The sequence below is a fragment of the Gymnoscopelus braueri genome (genome assembly GCF_963280865.1).
Source record: "Gymnoscopelus braueri genome assembly, chromosome: 23".
NCBI classification, from domain to species: Eukaryota; Metazoa; Chordata; class Actinopteri; order Myctophiformes; family Myctophidae; genus Gymnoscopelus; species Gymnoscopelus braueri.
Window position 1 is genome coordinate 9,410,534 of NC_137625.1, and position 22,107 is coordinate 9,432,640.

Here is a 22,107-nt window from a genome sequence, read left to right on the forward strand (position 1 = left end):
CAATAAATAGTCAGCATTCCTGAGCCCTTACTGAAACCATACATGCATAAGAACCAGTTAGCCCACCCACACCGTCTCAACTAATTCAATCGATTTCTTTACACAGGAAGCTCTCATACTCGAAGGCAGCAGTAGACTTTTTAAAACTATCAGAAACCTGCAGGGTCGAGACACATGGGAGTTGTGGTGTGATTGGTTGTCGTCGCAACAACCAGTGTCTTCATCATGTTAAAGGTTCTATGACATTCATTTTTGGGCGGTGAAACCGCCCCTATAAGTGAGATTTGGAAAATGTACAAATATCTTGGGCAGTGAAACTATTCAGGACTGTGATTGGCCAGTGTCACATGACACATGTGCATAGCCCTATAGATGGGTTTCCGCGCGACGTCATCACAGAGCAGAGTGCGCAATCTGCGCATGCGGGTGGTAGAACGAACCGGAAGCGCCATTCACTCTGTTGTTATTTTCGGGATTTAGATAGGCATAATGCTGCTATTTTAGGCATAATAGGCATAATGCTGCTATTATATACAAACAGATCCAACTTCCGACAAATCATTTTTATTGAGTAAAGAAGATATTACAAACTGCATCATTTAATCTACTTTCATTAAACCCGGTGAAGACCATTTCTTTTATGAATGTACATTTGACTAGAGCTGCTGCGGGTAATAGCGCCCTCTACTGCTCAACCCTCCACTGCGCGCGCATCATCCTCTCATGTTTACAAACAGGAAACCCATCTATATAAGCAACCATAACTTAAAAAAAAACATAAATTTGTTTTTTTTAAGTTATGGTTTTGTCCATCATAAAGAGTGTTTCAATAAATGTATTTATCTTTTGTACATGATTGATCGACTCCATTCAGTATTGTGATTAGCTAGCAAGACACATGCTGTGATTGGCTAGTGATACATATGACGAAACTAATCTAAAACCACTGTGATGTAACACTAGTATATTACTTAGATCCTGTCCATTTCGTGAGAACAGTAAAGTAGAAGTCAAAGATCACTATGGCTGAAATGAGAAAAGGGAAAACCGATATTGAGAAGAAAATGGAAAGTCTTCCTAGAAGTGGCTCTTTAAGATCAAAGCATATATCAGAAAAGGTTAAAGATGGAATTGTGACAAAGCATAGATCTGTCCAAGGTTACAGAAGAATTTCAGGCAAACCTAAGATTTCTAAGAACACAGTTACCAACATAATCCATAAATGTAAGAGACGAGACTTGGTGAGAAACGTAAAGAAGAACCCAAAAAAGGAAAAGCAAAAGGATAAAATGATAATGGTAAGATCAAAGGGTATTCCAGAAGAGCTCAAAGACAGAATTGTGGCAAAGCACAGATCTGGCCAAACTTACAAAATAATTGCCGCTGCAGTTAAGATTTCCTGGAACACAGTAGCCAAGATAATCGGTAAATGGAAGATGTTTGAGAAAAGCAAGAATGCTATCAAGAATGCAAACAATGTTATTGCCAAAAAGATTTTGTTTCAAAAGATATTTAGACTTCCCACTTCATTAATGCCAGCTACACGAGACAGACTTATTAATATTCCCATAGAAGACAATGATGTAATGAACACTCTGCACACTCTTCCGAGAACTCCATCTCAGGCAGGAATAACTACCATTGATGTCAAGATGTTAAGTGGCTCTTTCAGATCAAAGCATATATATTGGTTGACTCCATTCAGTATTGTGGTTAGCTAGGAAGACACCGCCCACTTCACACAGGGTGTGATTTTTTGTTTTTTTTTGGGTTTTATGACCTCAATTACACCCAAAAAATCAGAACTTTGAACATTCAGTGGATTTTCTGTGGTCTGGGGTTTTCTGAATAATTAGGCTGATAAGTAATCTGAACTTGGCCCTTCGGCAGTGAGGTCACAGCCGATTAATCCCGCCCACTCTCCTCCTCGCCCCTCCCCTCCCCTATCCTTTCCTTTGGGGGGGGCGGAGCAGAGGCGATGATTGACAGGCAAAATCCCTCACCAGCGACACCCAGAGGCAAAGATTTATTTTTTCTTTGCAGTTGAAAAGGCTTTAGAAATGTGAGAGAAAAACACCTGCCATGGAACAATGGAGTGGAATTTTTTGTTAAAACTTTCTATACACGTTTGAAGGACCATGACAAAGACTTTTAATGTGTGGTAAAACTGAACGTCATGAAGCCTTTAAAAGGACCATACCGGTGGTCTGGCATGTTGTGTATGCGCGTATACGTAGCTTGTTTGATTTCCAAGGAAGCCCATGGATGCCATTCACTCACGTATGAAACTCAACAGCAGATCGTTGAAACTTCACTTGAGATCCAACACACAAAATATTGTTTTTAAATACATATTATCATTGTGTTTTAACCACTTTAACCCTGATGTTCCTATTTTGGGTATGTCATTATAGGTCAATTCTTCTTTTTTTTTAAACAAATATAATAAATAAAAAAATATTTAGGAATATCTTTTTTTTTAAATAGGGCTTAACTTGTTCATGCAATTCATTTGAAAAGTCTAAGAGGATTAGCCAACATCGAATCAATTATTACGTTTGCTAATGTTTTAATAACGATGTAAACAATCAGCGAGTCTAAAAATACTAATTGTCTCTTTAGGTACAACATAAGCTGTGAATGAACAATTATATGCATTGACACCAGAATGGGCCTTTATTAAGTCTTGAGCAAGACAATGGACCCCTCCCTGTTCACTCACTCCAAGTTGCTCTGAATGAAGCCGGATACAGTAGTAGCTCGCTGGAGTCATACGTAAAAACAGCCAATCTACAAGCTCACGTAGATCGGCTATTTTTATTCAACTTAAGGTCATGTATAACATAATAAAGGCACACTTAAAAAAAGAAATAAGTACAATCAATTCATTTTAAATTTCCCAAGTTCTGCTTTTAAGGCACTCCCACAATAAGAAACAAAGGGTTCAACATTATTGGCATAGGCTACAGAAGAAAAAGAGAAAAAAAGATGATTAGAAAATTGTTCCCAAAGGAAATAAATGCAGTAACAGAAGTATAGTGCATATTTCAATAAGGTATCACATAAAGTGTCGCAAGAAAGTACATGAGCTTTAAATAAAAAAAGGCACATATAAGGTAACTTCAGTCTTAAGAGGTGTTGCAGAAAACAGTAACGGGGCTTTTCATCAAAAAGCAGAACACGTAAACAGCTTTGACAAAAATTAACCAGACAAATTAGCCAGACAAAGTATACAAAGCAGCCAACCAGCGTGTGGGTGGTGTAAGGGTAACAGTCCATGTCAACCACCGCAGAGATTAGGGTTTCAAATCTACTGCGGTGCATCCGGCTTGACCGAGCATCTATACAGGGTTCCCACACATTTTTAACAGCGAATTTTCAAAAGTTTTCCGTAACTTTTCTAAAGTATTTTACCCCATTTCAAGGACTATAGAAATCATACAGTGCAATAATGAGACTCTTAACCCAGTGTGCCATCAATGCCCCAAGACTCGAGGGAAGGTGTCACATGACAAAAAAACAGATCTACAAGCTAACAACGTATCGAGTAACACTGCATTTTACCCATCTTTCACGTAATGTTAGACACAAACATGTATTTTGTTGCTGTCGGGCAGAAACCTCTTATCTCCGTAGTTTAACTTTTAGTTTTTTCGTAAATCATACAGCATCACACAAAAGCATCAAAAGTAGCAGATCTACAAGCGCAAAACGCGGCGCGAAGCGACGCGTTTTGAGCTTGTAGATCTGCTACTTTTGCCATTTTAGAATTTGAATCCTGGACATATGAGGTTTCCACCCGACAGACAAGATAGCCAAAGATGTGTACAAAACATTTGATTAATTTCAAACCTTTTCCAGGCCTGGAAAACTGTTTTTATAATTTCAAAATACTTCCAGGAATTTCATGACCGTGGGAACCCTGTCTATATAAACACAACTGGCCATGTTCAGGGCAGGGAAGCCGTGCTGGTGAGGGTGATCTTTGTTGCTGTGCTAGTGACTCGTACGGGCTGAGGCCAATGCCTGTCAGCGGGTTGACCGGGCGGAGTAGAATGAAGACGCTACGTCCTCCCGGTGGAGGCCCCTCACTGGCAGGTGACCCACTGACTAGAGTACAACAGCAGTTTGGCAAACCACAAAAATGTGTCGGGTGGGTTAATTGACGTTACGACTAAATTGGGAGAAAAAAGGGGGTAAAAATTATTGGCTAATCTTAACACATACAGTGCCAAGATCGCGTCGATGCGTTCTTTCAAATCCATCGCTTGAGTGCCAGGATTCCAAAGAACGCATTGATGCGTTCTTTGGAATTTTCATTGTTTAATCTGTGATCGCACGGTCCTGTTTATTTCTCATCAACACTTTCGTTTTCCACTTACGTCACACTCACCCGGAGCCGGATGTAAAAAAAATAATTCATTTCCGGGTCACGTTGTTTTTCTCCGGTAATTTTCGGCCAGAATAAGGAAAAACACGTTTTTTCACACGGTATAAAAAACGAACGGACAGCTCAACTTCTATTTTCTTTGGTCCGGGTGACTAACAGTCATCGTCGTAGTGTATCACATCGTTTTCAGGCCGATCAACGGACCAGGGATTGTCGAAAACGTCACATCCTGTGAATGACAGGATATGACGTGGGCTTGTTTGGGAGGGGGCGAGCGAGGTGATCAATGTGTGGATTTGCTGCTCTCTACTGGTGGAACTGTCGTAGGTGCTTGACTTCACAATCAGAGAATTTATTTGAATGAAAAATTACAAAACAAAAAAAATAAAAAACACGCAAATTGCTGGCACAGGGGTGAGTACATTATGAATAAACTCTGGCAGTCAATGAAATAATGTATTTAAAAAAAAAACAAAAAAAAAAACAACAGCCTACCAATCAAAAAGAAAAAAAAACACCGTGCCATTGAATTAAATGGATTGTCTGTCTGTTATGGTGACCTCTGATTCACGTTTTGAAGGTTCCCCTTTCTCGACTACTTCGCCGACCACCGTCAATTCAGTTGTAAATAGTGTGTGTAAGTTTTGCGCTCGTGTAGAAGGTAGCATTGTTTGTCCCTTTGGCATCGACTCCTCCTCCGACTCAAGATGTGCGTTCCGAGTCCTACCGCTCCGACCGTCGCACCACAACAAGTTCACCAATTCACCAGTTTGATTCCCTGCCCGGTGTCAAGGACGGCAGGAGGGAACCAGGCCAGCTTGAGCCTCCTGAAGCATCGCAGGAACACGCCGCACAGCCAGAGGAGGTTGAGGCCGCAGCACCAGCTGGACAGGTGCACCATGGGATAGGTCGCCCGCGGGAAGTGCGTCTTCCAGTGCTTGGCGACGTCTTCGCCGGTGGGCAAGTGGAGCGTGTAGTCGCTCCAGCGCTTGGAGCAGCCGTAGGCCGCGGTCGCGCCGCCGCCCCGCCCCCGGCTGCCGTCGCCGCCCGGGTTGCAGTTGAACTCCACCCAGTCGGCGGTGAAGTCGCCCAGGCGCGGGAGGCCGTCTCCCGACTCGGCGTCCAGGCCACTGGCGAGGGGCGTCTCGGCGCCCTGCACGGCCACGTAGGCCCCCTCCGCCCGACGCACGTCCTTCACCCAGGGCAGGGAGTTCTCCGTGTCCAGGACGACGATGAGGCGAGAGCAGTGGCCGGCGTTCTTCTCCTTCCACCACTCCAGCAGCTGGGCCAGGGGGAGTGTGTCACCTCCTGGGGGGGGAGCAGGAGGAGGGCAGAGGCGGAGTTAGGAGTGGGAAAAATAAAAGAGGGAAGGGATGAGAAAATGAAGGGAGTATTCAATCAGTAGTGTTCATCCTGCAATCTGCCGTTTCTCAACGTGAGGTTCGGGGACCACCAGGGGTCCAAATGGACCCTTACAGTTCTGTAACTCTTAAGTTTACAAATAGAATCAAATGGACCCTTATACTGTAGGTCTGTAACTGTTGAGAGTTAAAGGTTCAAATGGAACCGTAAGGGCCGGGTCCCCAGAATATAAGTTGAGAACCAGTGGTCAAGTCTACATCATGGGGACACTCAAATGGTTAGGGTTCGTCCACTAGCTCAACAAGTTTCACGGTAATCCACCCATTTGATTTGAAGACATTTTGTGTGAAATGCTAAACTTTTGGCCTGAGGAAAGGCCTTGGGGTAACCAAAATCATAAGGGTTCATCCCTTTATAATTATTTTTCTCTTTTTATCCCAATGTGCCGCCCCAGCCCGTAGGACTACATGCAGTGATATCACCCGCCCGGCTTCCCTCCCCCGAACACGGTCCAATTGTGTTCGTGTCTAGATGCCCAAAAAAGCCGGATGCACCACGCAGTGGTGGAAAGTAACTAAGTACATTTACTCAAGTACTGTACTTAAGTACAATTTTGAGGTATTTGTACTTTACTTGAGTATTTCCAATTTCCAATACTTTTACTCCACTACATCTCAGAGGCAAATATTGTACTTTTACTCTACTACATTTATTTGAAAACTTTAGTTACTAGTTACTTTTCAGATATAAACTATGATATAATGAAACATACATTAACCACTTTAGCCCTATTTTATACCTAGGCTATTTGAAAATAGCAGATCTACAAGCTCACAACGCGTCGCATCGCGACGCGTTGTGAGCTTGTAGATCGGCTATTTTCAAATATTTAGTACTTTTACTTTTGGTACTTTAAGTACATTTTGATGCCAATACTTTTGTACTTTTACTCAAGTAAATTTTGGATTTTTACTTGTAACAGAGTATTTTTATATTGCAGTATTGGTACTTTTACTTAAGTACAGAATTTGAGTACTTTTTCCACCACTGGCCCACCACGGTGGATTCGAACCCACAACCTCCGCGGTGGTGGGCAGGCACTTTTACCACTGCGCCACCCGAGCGCCCTGTAGTCAGTAGTTTTCTTTTTTGCTGGTATAGCCAAACTGGTATAGCCATTCTTAGAGACCCACAGCTAAATTCCCACAGTGCTTTCCTTGCACACCCACTCACACACTCAGGTTACTTATCAGGTTGCTGACATGGAGCGATATTTTCTCATCTACACCCCAAGTGACACAAATAGAGACAGTGTGCGCGAGTTCTCTTCCTCTGTAGAATATGAATATTTTATCCTAATCACCTATGTGTACAAGAAAACAAAAGTTCCGCAGGAGCCTTCAGTAACCAGTAAGAATCATGACACAGCATTAATGCAGTTGTTCTCAAACTTTTTGTCTGGCGACTCCCAAAAAGACATGTCCAAGTCATGTGATGCCCGTCAGTCACGACACTCATAATTAATATTAGGCTAAAATAAATTAGCGAAACCAATAATATTTGTTAAACGAGGGTTCGTGCCTGCGATGCTTCTTAACCCATTGAGACCTGGAACTGTCTCATTTTTAGATTTGAGCTAAAAAGCATTATTTTACACTTTGGGCTATTCAAAAATAGCAGATCTACAAGCTCATAGCGCGGCACCGAGTGCCGCGCTACGAGCTTGTAGATCTGCTATTTTTGAAAATTCGTGAAAATTCGTGAAAATCTTTGAAAATATATATTTTTAAAGCGAACATTTTTAACTCAAATCTTTGCTTCTGGGGGGTCCCTGGAACAAACTATTTTGATGGGGGTCCGCGGCCAAATACATATCATTTTGGGGGTCCTTGACATGAAAAAGTTTGAGAACCACTGATATAGAAACATACGTTTTTCAGAAAACTGTTGAGATTTAGGAGACATGTAGAATCGGCTTCAGGTCTCAATGGGTTAAACGAGGGTTCTGCCAATGTATTCTGGGCGGCAGCTAAAGATTGTTGAATGTGACAGGGTAGCAACCACAATGTCCTGTGTAGAAACTCCCGAATATTATTGACAACCTTTCAAACTAGCCATTGTAGATGTAGAAATTGATCATGACAGAGTGAAGCATTCTCACCAAAAATGTGATCAGTAACTGTTTTTGTTGGGACTGCATAGGACCTCCTACAGTATACAGTCCAACAAAAACAGTACTGGTGAAATACTCATACTCTTCTATCGGCTATTTCGTTGTCAAGGCCAACTGAGGATAGCCTACATCCCACAGGGACGACTGCCTTGCGATCAGCTAGATAGTTGTTAGGCCAACCGACCAACTAATGGGGCAATTTCATCAGTCACTTAGTGACTCAGTGACTGGCCCCTGCGGTCCAGCAAAAACAAGGAGCAAAAAAAAAAGGGTTGCCTGCTGAGTAGCTGCACTACAGAATGATTGATGCTGTGGGTAGCAAAACTGTGGGCGAGTTCAGCAAGTGCACTGAGCAGATGCGCAAAAAAACTCTAAGGCTGTGTCCACATACTGAATGCCTGCAAATCCGTGATATGCTAACAAGCATTTGGAGGTCTGGTAATAACTGGATTGGGCCACTTTGCACTGAGACGCAACTGTGATCAATTGTACAAACAGGGAATACTTATTTTCTTTCACAGGTCTGCTTGTGTAATTTAGTGGCAGACAGTAATACTGGCACAACATTTACAGCTCCGAGTGAAAATAGAACTAGAAAGCTGCAATAAGTGTTCCCTATTTGGCTGCTGTATAGAATAAGAATGTGTCCACATTTGCACACGATTAGACTCTGAACCGAAAGCAGACAATTACCCTCAGTAATGGCTTTGTATGGAGAAAGTGATTATCTTTTCCCCCTCCTTTCTGAAAGCACCACAAGGTAATATCAGGGAATGAGTGAAGAGAAAAGCAAGTGTTTCCTTGTGGGGGGTACTTTTAGCCCCCCACCACAAATAATATTTGCCAACAGTGGGATTTTTTCCCCCCTTTCTTTTTCTCATTTAAAATGTTCTTTTTTCCTTTATCTCCAGCGAGCAGAATGGCAGACAGAATGGGGAACGGCAAACTTGGATAAAGAAGTATGAATGGGTGAATAGGATAATAGGGGGATTACAAATGCAGAACTGCAAAACACAAAGTCCTGTTGGGGGTGGGGTGGGGGGGCACGCAAAAGGGAAACATGGTCTGCAGGGTTGATTAGTGATTAGAGGGAATGGCCAGTTTAAAAAACAAAACACAGGTTTGATGTAGGGCTGGGCGATATGACTTCAAATCAATATTAAGATTATTTCAAACTCTTGCCTCGATTGCGATTAATGAACGATTATATAAATAAAATACGTTAAAATAGCCTGCAGCTCACAACGCGTCGCATGAGCTTGTAGATGGGCTATTTCAAAAATGTTGGACTACAGTAATCGGTTTAGTCGATAATAAAACATATATCTTTTCTGTGTCGAATCGTTGATATATTATTTATACTTCGTTGCACAACAGTGTTGTGCATAAATAGTTATAATAGAAGATCTTTGTTTTTTGAATGAGATGGCCAAAATAGGGAGCGATTACTACTAATTGATTATTAGTTAAATGATCAATTATCGCTTATTTTTAATAACTGATTAAATACATTAGTTTGATTAACTGTTGCAGCCCTGCATCAATTCTTTCATGGCCAAAGGTGGTTCCGTTTTGTGACATCACGCATGCAGAGGCATGAGCTGTGATTGGTCTACTTTTGAGGGGACATATACAGTACATATACTGACAAACCCCGTTCTGAAAAACAAAACAAAATCCAATTCCCCAAACAGTATTTCTCACCAGCCAGGGCCCAGGACCCAGTGCCGGGTCGACTGTGGCCACTGTAGAACACCAGGTAGGTGTCGTGGCGCGGACCGTCGGCCGTGCGCAGATCCAGGAAGGCGCGCAGCTTGGCCTGCAGGGCCTCCAGCGTCACGCCGCTCGCCGAGTAGTCGCAGCCAAAGGTCTGCACCATGTGGTGGGCGAAGAGGCGCTGCACGTTGTTCAGCATGCCCGTGGAGCGCAGGTTCGACTCCTGCACTTGCTCCGGAGGCAGGAGGGCAGGCTGGCCGTCGGCACTGCGAGGGAGAGGGGGAGGGGAGAAGGAGAGGAGAGGATAAAAGATCAGGATCTTAAGGTTAGGCTCCAAATGAAGAGGGGCTCTTTTGGCTGATGGTCAAAACAGGGCATGGGAGTGAGGCCGGCGGGGGGGGGGGGGCGGGGGTAAGCTAAAAGCAGTGGTGGAAAAAGTACTCAAATTCTTTACTTAAGTAAAAGTACCAATACTGCAATATAAAAATACTCTGTTACAAGTAAAAGTCCAGAATAAAAAATGTACTTGAGTAAAAGTACAAAAGTATTGGCATCAAAATGTACTTAAAGTACCAAAAGTAAAAGTACTAAATATTTGAAAATAGCAGATCTACAAGCCCACAACGCGTCGCGATGCGACGCGTTGTGAGCTTGTAGATCGGCCATTTTCAAATAGCCGCTATGTATAAAATAGGGCTAAAGTGGTTAATGTATGTTTTATAATATCATAGTTTATATCTGAAAAGTAACTAGTAACTAAAGTTTTCAAGTAAATGTAGTGGAGTAAAAGTACAATATTTGCCTCTGAGATGTAGTGGAGTAGAAGTAAAAGTATTGGAAATTGGAAATACTCAAGTAAAGTACAAATACCTCAAAATTGTACTTAAGTACAGTACTTAAGTAAATGTACTTAGTTACTTTCCACCACTGGGAGTGAGGCCGGCTGGGGGGGGCGGGGGTAAGCTAAAAGTAGAGTTTGAGGGAGGGGAGGAAGAGTTCACAGACTTTGTGTGAACCAGACAGTCAAGGAAGCTGCTGCAAAGACGTGTGCAATAGTGCAAAAGGTCAAATGAAGTAATAAGAAAGACGCAGAGGGAAGCTGATCGGAGGGTTCTTAACCTACATAAATAAGTCTGAAACATTTGACATCTGAACTTGCTCCCGGGCAGCAGAGAGGATGAAGCCAAGCGCAGGCGGAAGGCCCGCCGCATGCAAAGCGAGTTGAAAACGTGAACAAAGAGGTGGATATGAGAAGGGCAGAGAGAGACAGAGAGAGAGCGAGAGAAAGAGAGCGGAGCACTGAGCAAAGAGCCTGAACGAAAAAGAAAGGATGGGAATTGAGGTGAAGGGAAGGTGAGGGCAGAGATGTAATAATAGGCTGTGTGTGTGTGTGTGTGTGTGTGTGTGTGTGTGTGTGTGTGTGTGTGTGTGTGTGTGTGTGTGTGTGTGTGTGTGTGTGTGTGTGTGAGAGATACAGAGATAGGGATAGAGTGGCAGAGAATGGGAGATGAGTTGACCCCTTTCTGTTGCTGCTAGAATGCCAATTGCATATGAGAGCCTGCCTGATAACGAGAGGTGGATGTTAACACCCAGATCTAGTGGACACAAACATGCATACACAAAATGGACACACACACACACACACACAGTTTCTTCTTCTTCCATCTAATTCCCGTTAGGGGTCGCCACTCGCCACAGCGGATCATGTTCCCAGTCCTCTGCATCTTCCTCTGTCACTCCAGCCACCTGCATGTCCTCTCTCACCGCATCCGTAAGCCTTCCTCTTCTCCTCTTGCCTGGCAGCTACTTCTTCATGCATCCTTCTCCCAATATACCCATAATCACTCCTCCGCACATGTCTAAACCATCTCAACCTCGCCTCCCTTACTTCATCCCCTAGAAACCTGGGCTGTCACTCTATTGGGTCATTCCTGACCTTGTCATCCTCGTCCCTCCTAATGAGAATCGTAACATCTTAAATTCTGCCACCTGCTTTTGTCAGTGCCACCGTTTCCAAGCCGTACAGAATAGCTCGTCTCACTACCATCTTATATACCTTCCCTTTCACTCTTGCTGGTACATTTTCTGTTTGTTCTTCTCCTCACATAGAGAAAAACACCCAGGGGGGAAAGTTTATCAAGTGTGATATGTGTGAATTGATTTTCTTCTGTACCCAGCATGTAGAGTGGCTAGCGGGCAGCCATTATTTGTTAAAGCCACAGAGGGCGTATACATTTGTGATTATGGTTTCATGCGGTAGTAGAATTAGAAACATCTTAAGATCATCTAGGGAACGCGATAAATGTGTACAGTAACAAATGTTCTGTGACAGAACATTTGTGAGCAACAGTGACAGGGCAGGCCATATACCATTAGAGCTGCAACTATCTATTACTTTCTTAGCGATTACTCTATCGATTTCTTTTTTTTTTAAATTGCATCACCTACAGTACACAAAACATTTCCAATAGATTTGTTATAGTGTGCAAAAATAGCAGACCCAATGTGTCGCATCGTGTAAATATCACTCGCATGCTCAGTATCGTGATCATTTATTCCCTTAACACATTGGGTGCCAAAAACGTATATATACGTTTTTGCAAATTCACCCTCTGAGTGCCAAAAACGTATATTTACGTTTTTTTTTTTTTTTTTTTCCTTCACAGCACTACAGGAGATATCATTTTTCGAAGATTTAGACTCCAATCCACTTCCTGGTTAACTTATGACTTCAAAAGCCTGTATCTCGGCTCCTGTGTACTTTTTTTTTTACAATGTATTTTTGACTATTTTCAACTGTCTGCAACTATGGAACGGATTACCGAATGTTTTTAATTTTTTCCCCCCGATTGTACGAGACCTCTATGTGTGTAATGAGGGGATCACCGTGAGGACGGTGATCACTGAAAATATTTTGTGACTACTTGAAAAAGGTTCAAAAATGGTAAAAAATCCCGGCACTCAACGTATAATATTTTAATAAACCTCTGGCACCCGAAGTGTTAAGTTTGTGCCATTAGCCATGCTGAGCTGTTAACTCTTTGACTGCCAATGACAAGATTTATCTCAAATTTCGCGAAGTGGTTTTCCACTAGATGGCGCTGTTCGCTCGCCCACGGGTCACTGTTCGTCCCCCAGTGAAGGAGAGAAGCAGCATGATTGCAAAAAAAAAAAAAACAGTCCATTCACTTCCTTGTTATTCGATGTGGAAGAATGGCTTTTTCTGTTTCTGTTGCTTTTTGGCGAAAACAACCTAAATTCAACTGCCCATATCTATGGAATGAATGATTGCGGCGGCACGCTCCCCCCCCCCGATTCTACGAGACTCGGATACGTCTTTTAAAACAATTGGGGGATCGATCATACTGGAGATGAATATTTTATGAGGAAATCGTTGGCAGTGGCTTAGCAAATGATGTCCTATTTCTGGCAGTCAAAGAGTTAAGTTGTGCGTTGGTCCAACAAGCCGCGAGACAATTATACTAAGTGGAATGGAAATGACTCTTGTTTTTGCAGTAAGGACAAACAAATACATCTTGTACCGAGTCTTGTGCCGATATAATGAGTAGCATTAATCGTAGGAACATTGGAACATTGGTAGCACCTCTCTATGTTGGCTCAACGTTTATTCCGTAATTACAGACACATCCTGATGCTCACAGTAAAATGGAACCGAGTGGTAGGGTCAGCTAATTAACCCATTAAGACCTGGAACTGTGTCATTTTTTGATTTGAGCTAAAAAGCATTATTTTACACTTTGGGCTATTCAAAAATAGCAGATATACAAGCTCATAGCGCGGCACCGAGTGCCGCGCTACGAGCTTGTAGATCTGCTATTTTAGAAAATTCGTGAAAATGTGTGCAAATCTTTGAATATATATATTTTTAAAGCGAACATTTTTAACTCAAATCTTTGCTTCTGGGGGTCCCTGGAACAAAATATTTTGATGGGGGTCCGCGGCCAAATACATATAATTTTGGGGGTCCTTGACATGAAAAAGATTGAGCACCACTGATATAGAAACATAAGTTTTTTAGAAAACTGTTGGGATTTAGGAGACATGTAGAATCGGCTTCAGGTCTCAATGGGTTAAGAAGTACACCTGCTCTGTGCGAGTGAAATTAATTCACCGGCTGAACACTGAATCTATGTGACTCAGCATTCTGAATGGTACAGTATAAATGCTGGTGCAGGGGCCGCACGGTTCATTGCGAAGAATATTGAAATGGCAATGCCGGCGGGCACAGCTGTCAAATCAACAAGGCGTTGCAATTGTTCTCATCAGAGGAAACGGGGTTTTCAGACAGCCTTCTGAAATAAGGTATTCTACTTCTGTCAACAAGTCTAGTTACACATCACTGAGAAACTTGACAACCACCTGAACCCTAGTGTCACTGTTCTGCATTTCATTTTTTCATTTTTCCAAAGAAATTATAAAAAAAATAAATGAAAAAAGTAACACAGCCCCCTCACACATTAGAAGGCCAACATCAGCGACCAGAACCAAGGGCGGGTGGTTTTCAATTAATTTCACATTGATAAAATCAAGTTTGAAGTTACAATGGGTTTGCATGGGAAGGGGGCGTGTGTGATAAAATGAATATCAAATCTCTAAATACTGAATCAAGCAACTTAAAAACTGTCTGGAGTGCTGTGTTCACATAAGCCAGAGTAGAGGTTAAAATGACTCCAAATATGTTTGAAAGTATAATATCCCTTTAAGGTGAAATCTTAGTCCTTTGTTCATTTTTTGCGATCCTCTTTTTCTAGTTTTAGTCTTTATGCCAATTACCAATCCCCCTTATACTGGGGGGAGCGTAATGTCAACCACAGTGTCTCCTCCGATACACGCGATGCTGCCAGTCTGCTTCTTTTAACTCTCTCAGTGCCACGCCCCGAGATATCCCGAGTTTTTCCCGAGTACCCTCAGTGCCAGCACGAGTTTTTACTTTTGACTGTGGTCGCGCTATGCTGTTTATTTTTCATGATCACTTTCGCTTCCTGACTCCTTCAGACTCATTGGGTTCCGGTTTCATGACGCAGATTCCATTTCCGGTTCTCATTTTTTTCCCGCGATCATTTTCGGCCAGAATAGGGAAAGTCACGGTTTTTCACGCGGTATAAAAAACAAACGGAGAGGTCCACGTCTACTCTCTTTGGTCTGGGTGACGATCAGTCATCGTAGTCGTGTATCACATCGTAATTTAGCCCGATCAACGATTGTCAAAAATGTCAACATCCGGTTATGACCGGATATGACGTGAGCCTGTTTGGGAGGGGGCGAGTGAGCCAGCGAGATCATCAATGTGTCGATTTGTTGCTCTCTACTGGTAGAACTGTATTATGGGTTTAAAAACCCAATCAGATCATTTATTTGAGTGAAAAATTACAAAATTTAAAAATAAAAAAAAAACGCAAATTGCTGGCACTGGGGGAGTACTTTATGAAAATACTCTTGGCACTGAAAGAGTTAATGGGGGGAGGGTGTAACGCATGGGGAGAAACGTGCTATTCTACGGAGTTCGGTTCCTAGTGCCCTTACCAACCTGTAGGAGTCAGTAGTGCAGCAACAGAGATAGTCCTCACCACCCAGCTTCCCAGCCGCGAATAAAATAAAATCAACAAAATAAACAATACAGGCAATTGTGTTTTGTTGGAGCGCACGGCGAAGCCGGAGGCAGTGTGCAGCATTAAAAAAGCCCCGGTCTCTGCGGTTGTGGGCAGTTAAAGGAGTAGTTCACCCAAAAAATGACTTCATTTCTATCAATTGCACACCTCATGAAGCCTTGAATTCATGGATTTAATTTGTTTTTGTCGCATTCCTGAGCCAATAATTTTATTACCATTGGAAAGATGCTAATGTATCCGGTAGGAGACACAAAGTAGACTCTTTGTGTCTCCTACCGGAAATACAACCGGTCATCAAATTATTGGCTCAGGAATGCAACAAAAAACAAAAGAAATCCATGAATTCAAGGCGTCATGGGGTGTGCAATTGATAGAAAGTAAGTAATTTTTTGGGTGAACTACTCCTTTAACTTCACCCTAGCGCCATACAGACGCCCCAGTCCTCCCTTGTTGAGAGTAGCTACTGTATAACCCTCCATTCCTAACAAAACAAAGCTCTTTTTATGTCTTCTTGTAAAGGGTTTGTATAGGGGCTTATACTGCAAACCTGGTGTTCACAGCATAGCCATATGTTATCCGTTCTGCTCTCCTGGTGCTCTGGGGAGCCAAGGGCTGAAGGTTGTCATTCAGACTACGTCTCCGGCCTTAGTCCATTAGGACCTGAGGCCGACAGACTCTAAAAATGTCTTCTAAATCCTAACAGTTTTCTGAAAAACATATGTTGCTATATCAGTGGTTCTCAAACTTCTTCATGTCATGGACACCCAAAATGTTGAAATTGCCCCATTAGCACGGCACGAAGCGCTATGAGCTTTGTAGAGCTTCTATTTATGAATAGCCAAAGTATAAAATAATGGTTAAAGTAGTTACACAGATGCTTTCCCGGTTTTAATGGGTTAACACTCCCCCTTTTATCCTTTCACCCCTCCTTCCCTCCCTCGCCACCATCTCCGTGTTTACTGCTCGCTCCTAAACATTCTCTTTCCATCTTCTTCCTTCTCTCTTTCTTATCCATTTTTACGACAGTCTCTCTGCATCTCGGTTTTCCCTTCGTCCACCTCTCTTACGTCTCTCTTCTCAACTGCTTTACAGTGGTGGAAAAAGTAATCAAATTCTTTACTTAAGTAAAAGTACCAATACTGCAATATTAAAATACTCTGTTACAAGTAAAAGTCCAGAATTCAAAATTTACTTGAGTAAAAGTACAAAAGTATTGGCATCAAAATGTACTTAAAGTACCAAAAGTAAAAGTACAAAATATTTGAAAATAGCAGATCTACAAGCTCACAACGTGTCGCGATGCGACGCGTTGTGAGCTTGTAGATCGGCTATTTTCAAATAGCCTATGTATAAAATAGGGCTAAAGTGGTTAATGTGTGTGTCATTATATCATAGTTTATATCTGAAAAGTAACTAGTAGCTAAAGTTTTCAAGTAAATGTAGTGGAGTAAAAGTACAATATTTGCCTCTGAGATGTAGTGGAGTAGAAGTAAAAGTATTGGAAATTGGAAATACTAAAGTAAAGTACAAATACCTCAAAATTGTACTTAAGTACAGTACTTGAGTAAATGTACTTAGTTACTTTCCACCACTGCTGCTTTAACTCTCCTGGTCCTGGTACCCCCCCCCACCACCCCAACCCACCCCTGAGGTCTCTTTGTCATTGTGAAAACATGATGTGCAGCCATGAAGCTGCTCCCTGCTGTCCCAGCGGAGGTGCTTGTGTGTGCAGGCCTGGCATACAGAGCATCCCACAGGCTCTGGCAGGACATGGAGCTGCATCCCAAATCACCTGGAGAGGAGCCAGCCTGCCAGAGCTAGCTGCTAGGCTAACAAGTTAAAAACAAAGAAAAAGGCCACACTAGCCATAAATGTGTTCAAAGACCTAATGACTCCGTCACTCGTGGTTAAAATGCCCTCGTTTGTGCTGAAAGGGAGTATTTTGCTGGTCTCTAGGGGTGTGGAAATTGCTTTTGCAGCTCCACCCAGCTGATGGCTACTCAGATGGTTATGGTGAGCTGTTAGGGCACTGGTTCTCTTACGGGTCTGTAACTCTGAGCGTATAAAATTGGGGTCAGTGGTCTAAGGCTTTTTTCAAAGTAGGGGGTCCTTGAAATTAAAAAGTTTGAGCACCACTCAACTAAACTATACTGGAACCCCCAAATCACACTGTAAAACCCTCAGTGGTAATTTAACTCTGAGAGGGTACAAAGGCCGTCTCCGGACCGGACGCTGAGAATCAGTGCGTTAGGGGACACTTCAACACGTATACAGCGGGACGAGCTGGGGGTCGAACCAGCTACCTTCCGATTTCCAGATGGCCTAGAACCTACCCAATCTACCCACTCAGGTACGGCCGCCCCCCACTGAATCGGCAGATTCAGTAAGGTATTTTTTGGGACAGCAGCCAAAATGCAAAATGGCCCCCGAAATCGGAAAATGATACTGAATCAGAGAGGAAGAGGAGGATGCAAAAATAGATCCCTACCATTTTCTGATTCAATTATTTTACATTTACTTGTTCAGGTTAACATGTCATCAAACTAAACTTTGATGGACTGCTCCGAGTGACACATACCATATATTTCTTGATTTCAAGGAATATGAATACAACCTCCCACCACAAACAACAACAACAACAACAATTAACCCATTAAAACCATTATTTTATACTTTGGCTATTCAAAAATAGCAGATATACAACCTTGTAGATCTTGTAGATCTGCTATTTTTTTAACTGAAGCAAAGATTTGAACTCAAATTTTGCGTCTGGGGTTCCCTTTAACAAAATATTTTGAGATGGGGGTCCACGGCCAAATACATATAATTTTGGGGGTCCTTGACATGAAAAAGAACCGCCGATATAGCAACATGAGCTTTTCAGAAAACTGTTAGGATTTAGAAATTATTTTTTTTAGAATCGGCCTCAGGTTTTAATGGGTTGATGACAAAAACGATCTTACACTGTTAAATTAACAGCTCCTTGGCTAGCAGGTTCAAAACCCAGAGGCTGGTCATGGTCAGTCCCAAAAGGCTCTTGATATCCGGTCCACTGACTTCAACTGGACTTCAAAATGAAAAAGATCCTACCCTCTCCAATGTTGAAGCCGGCTGCTAAGCTAAACAGGTTCACATGTTTCAAAGACCGAATGTATTTTGCATTCAGGAATCAGGACGCTGCTGACCACTGCTGGGGCTGAATACCAAAATTACCCAGAGAAGCACTTGTAAAGGCCTAAATGGCAAAACAATCCCATCTGTCTAGCTTCCTCTATAAAGAGGTCAATTGAGGGCCTGGATGAAAGAAAAAAATAGCTAAAATGCTTGAATACAAAACTTCATAACGAGACAGAGGGTTGACGTTCTTTACATCGAACTTGGCTATTCTGAAAGCGTTCAGCCAACAGAGAGTGCTTGCTCGGGGAGAGGCTGGTAGGGGGGAAAATCTAATGGCTAACGGCTCTGACTTGATGACTTAGTATGCCGGGGAGGGAGCCGTTGAACGCTCCCTTAACCCTTTAAAGCCTGAGGCGATTCTCAAAAAAAGTTTTTTGAAAAAAAAAAAATATATTTTTTTTTTCACAATTTTTCAAAAATAGCAGATCTACAAGCTCGTAGCGCGGCACCGAGTGCCGCGCTATGAGCTTGTAGATCTGCTATTTTTGAATAGCCAAAGAAATCTAAAGTGACACAGATGCGTTCCAGGTCTTAATGGGTTAAGAGCCTAAACATTAGCAGAAATGTTTATGCACAGTTATTGGTCTATTTATCCAGTTGATTTTTATGCAAACTGGCGATTACTGGAATGAGTGATTGCATGTGGCGGTGTCTGTAATGTTCCAAACAGGCCCCCCAAAGTTAGTCCAATTCAGTGTGTGTTAAGTGCATGAGTGTGTGCATACAGAAGTCTGTATGGTTGTGTACGTTTTATAGCTGGGTCGCTGTGCAGTATTTTTTAAGTGCATAGTTCATATGGCTGCTGTCGGGAGGAAACCTTGTATGTCCAAAGTGTTGCTTCTCAGGAAATGGAAGAAATTATTATTATTTAGTCACAAGCTCTCTGTTAATATTTTTCATTGTTTAAAAGGTAGGGTAAGTGATTTTCTTTGGTTAAAATAAGTGCTAAATAGCTCTATATTCTGATAGTACTCATTGCTATAGAGTGTTTGTTCAGTAAAAGGAGTCTCCTCGTTAGAGATGCGCGGATCGCGGTTTTAGCCGCGGTTGCCGCAGTTAACCGCAGTTTGGGTGGATTTGGGTCAATCAAATATAATTATTAATTATATCGGATAAACCGCGGGTGAAATATTGCGGTAAATAAATTAATGACATCTAATATATCTATCCATAAAATAGCTAAATCTCTGCGTGCTTGTGTCTGTGTGAGTGTGTAGAGCAGCCTCTGTGCGATGCGATCACAAAATGCATTGATTTAGCCTATGTAATGTCGGTGCGTCTTTTTTCTTTTTTTTTAACCGGTGCTGCTGTGCTGCGCTGAAGAGCAGTGCGCTCTGTATGTTGGATGCCGCACAGTTGGATGCCGCACCGACATTCCATAGGCTAAATCAATGCATTTTGTGATCGCATCGCACAACTAATACTAAAACTAACAGGGAATACCAGAAAATAATAATATTTTGACATACGGGAAAAACGGTTGGTGCGGATATTAAAATTGGAATTATTGCGGTTGGATAACGGATGGATAATGAATTTGTACCGCGTTTTCGGATGACCATGAGAGGCCATCCGCGCATCTCTACTCCTCGTCTCTCCAGCTCTTTATAAAACAGAAAATGCATTTTTGTTTCAGTTTCAGTTTCATTTCCAATTTTATCCAATCAGGATAGAGAACTCAATCGGGATATAGATTAAACAAGTGAAACACTATAAAAATGGGTACTTTCTCCTGATTGGCTGAGATTTTGACCGGAAAATGTATTTTCTGTTTATTAAAGAGCTGGAGAGACGGGGAGACTCCTGTTACTGAACAAACACTCTATAGCAATGATTACTATCAGAATATAGTGCTTTAACCTTTTAACAAAATACTTTTTGTTTTAACCCAAAAATATCACTTACCCTACCTTTAAATAAAAAAAAACAGACTTGACCACTTTCAACCTGGCTTCTCGTTTTGGGTATGTCATATTGCAGGTGAATACAATAAAAAGTGTGGAAGTGTCCCTGAGCGCGACACTTAACAGATAACAGCTCCCCCCCCTGTGCTCTCATCCGAGTCTTCTGAGCAGCCAACTGCTGGGTGAAACAGGCAGTGGTGGAAAGTAACTAAGTACATTTACTTAAGTACTGTACTTAAGTACAATTTTTTGGTATTTGTACTTTGCTTGAGTATTTCCAATTTCCAATACTTTTACTTCTACTCCACTACATCTCAGAGGCAAATATTGTACTTTTACTCCACTACAATTATTTGAAAACTTTAGTTACTAGTTACTTTGTAGATATAAACTATGATATAATGAAACATACATTAACCACTTTAGCCCTATTTTAAACCTAGGCTATTTGAAAATAGCCGATCTACAAGCTCACAACGCGTCGCATCGCGACGCGTTGTGAGCTTTTAGATCTGCTATTTTCAAATATTTAGTACTTTTACTTTTCGTACTTTAAGTACATTTTGATGCCAATACTTTTGTACTTTTACTCAAGTACATTTTTAATTCTGGACTTTTACTTGTAACAGAGTGTTTTTATATTGCATTATTGGTACTTTTACTTAAGTAAAGAATTTGAGTACTTTTTCCACCACTGGAAACAGGAAAAGTAATTCCCCCTCCCCCAGGACAAGTAAACACTCCCCCCCCCCCCTCTGTACCTGCAGTTGGCGGTGGGGACGACCAGGGCGTAGCCGACACAGGTTCCCCCCAGGCAGCTGCCCAGCTCGTGGAACAGGCCGTGGGTCAGGGACTCCAGAGGCAGCACCACCAGCAGAGCGCTCAGGAAGAGACCGCTGTACGGCTGCAGGCAAAACACAGGCAAGAGTTTATACATCCTGTATAGATACTAAATAGTCTAACAGAATCTCAAACCGTCTTTGGCAATACTGGGCCCTTTCACTTGCTGTAGTCAACATACATTACTAACTCAAGACCTGAGGTTGCTATAAGTTGCTATAATATCAGTGGCGCTCAACTTTTTAATGTCAATGACCCGCAAAATTTAAATTATATTTTAAATATTCTAAATATTTAGTTCCAAGGACCCCCAGAAGCAATTTTTTATTTGAGTTACAAATGTTTGCTTAAAAAAAAAAAAAAAATATATATATATATATATATATATATATATATATATATATATATATATATATATATATATATATATATATATATATATTCAAAGATAGCGTGGCACTCGGTGCTTGTAGATCTGCTATTTTTTAATAGCCAAAGTATAAAATAATGGTTCAAGTGGTTAAAATCTAAAATGACAGATGCTTTCCTGGTCTTAAAGGTAGTGTAAGTGATTTGCAATTATTCAAATAATTGCAAAATGGGTCTATGTTCTGATAGTGCTCGTTACTATAGAGTGTCCTGTCCATATAAAAAGTCTCCATGTCTCTCCAGCTCTTTATAAAACAGAAAATGTATTTTGTAGTTTTTTTTTTTTTTTTGTAGTTTCATTTCCAATTTTATCCAACCAGGACAGAGAACTCAATCAGGATACAGATTAAACAAGTGAAATTGGAAGTGATGACACTAAGAAATGAGCATGCAAAATTAGAACTGAAAACTATACAAATTAAGCTTAAAAATGGGTACTTTCTCCTGATTGGCTGAGATTTTGACACCTACCGAAAAATGTATTTT

At 41.7% G+C, this 22,107-nt stretch overlaps 1 protein-coding gene across 1 annotated transcript in view; it reads right to left on the bottom strand.

Annotated features, from left to right (window-relative positions):
• Nucleotides 1–2,782: 2,782 nt before the first annotated feature.
• tmem168a (transmembrane protein 168a) overlaps nucleotides 2,783–22,107 on the bottom strand; it is a 28,108-nt gene continuing 8,783 nt past the window's right edge. The window contains exons 5-7 of the mRNA XM_080421675.1: nucleotides 21,114–21,256; nucleotides 9,630–9,907; nucleotides 2,783–5,698 (exon numbers count right to left, since the gene is read on the bottom strand). Of these exons, the coding sequence (XP_080277801.1) occupies nucleotides 5,145–5,698; nucleotides 9,630–9,907; nucleotides 21,114–21,256 (975 nt within the window). The 3' untranslated portion in view covers nucleotides 2,783–5,144. The remainder of the gene's footprint in view (nucleotides 5,699–9,629; nucleotides 9,908–21,113; nucleotides 21,257–22,107) is intronic.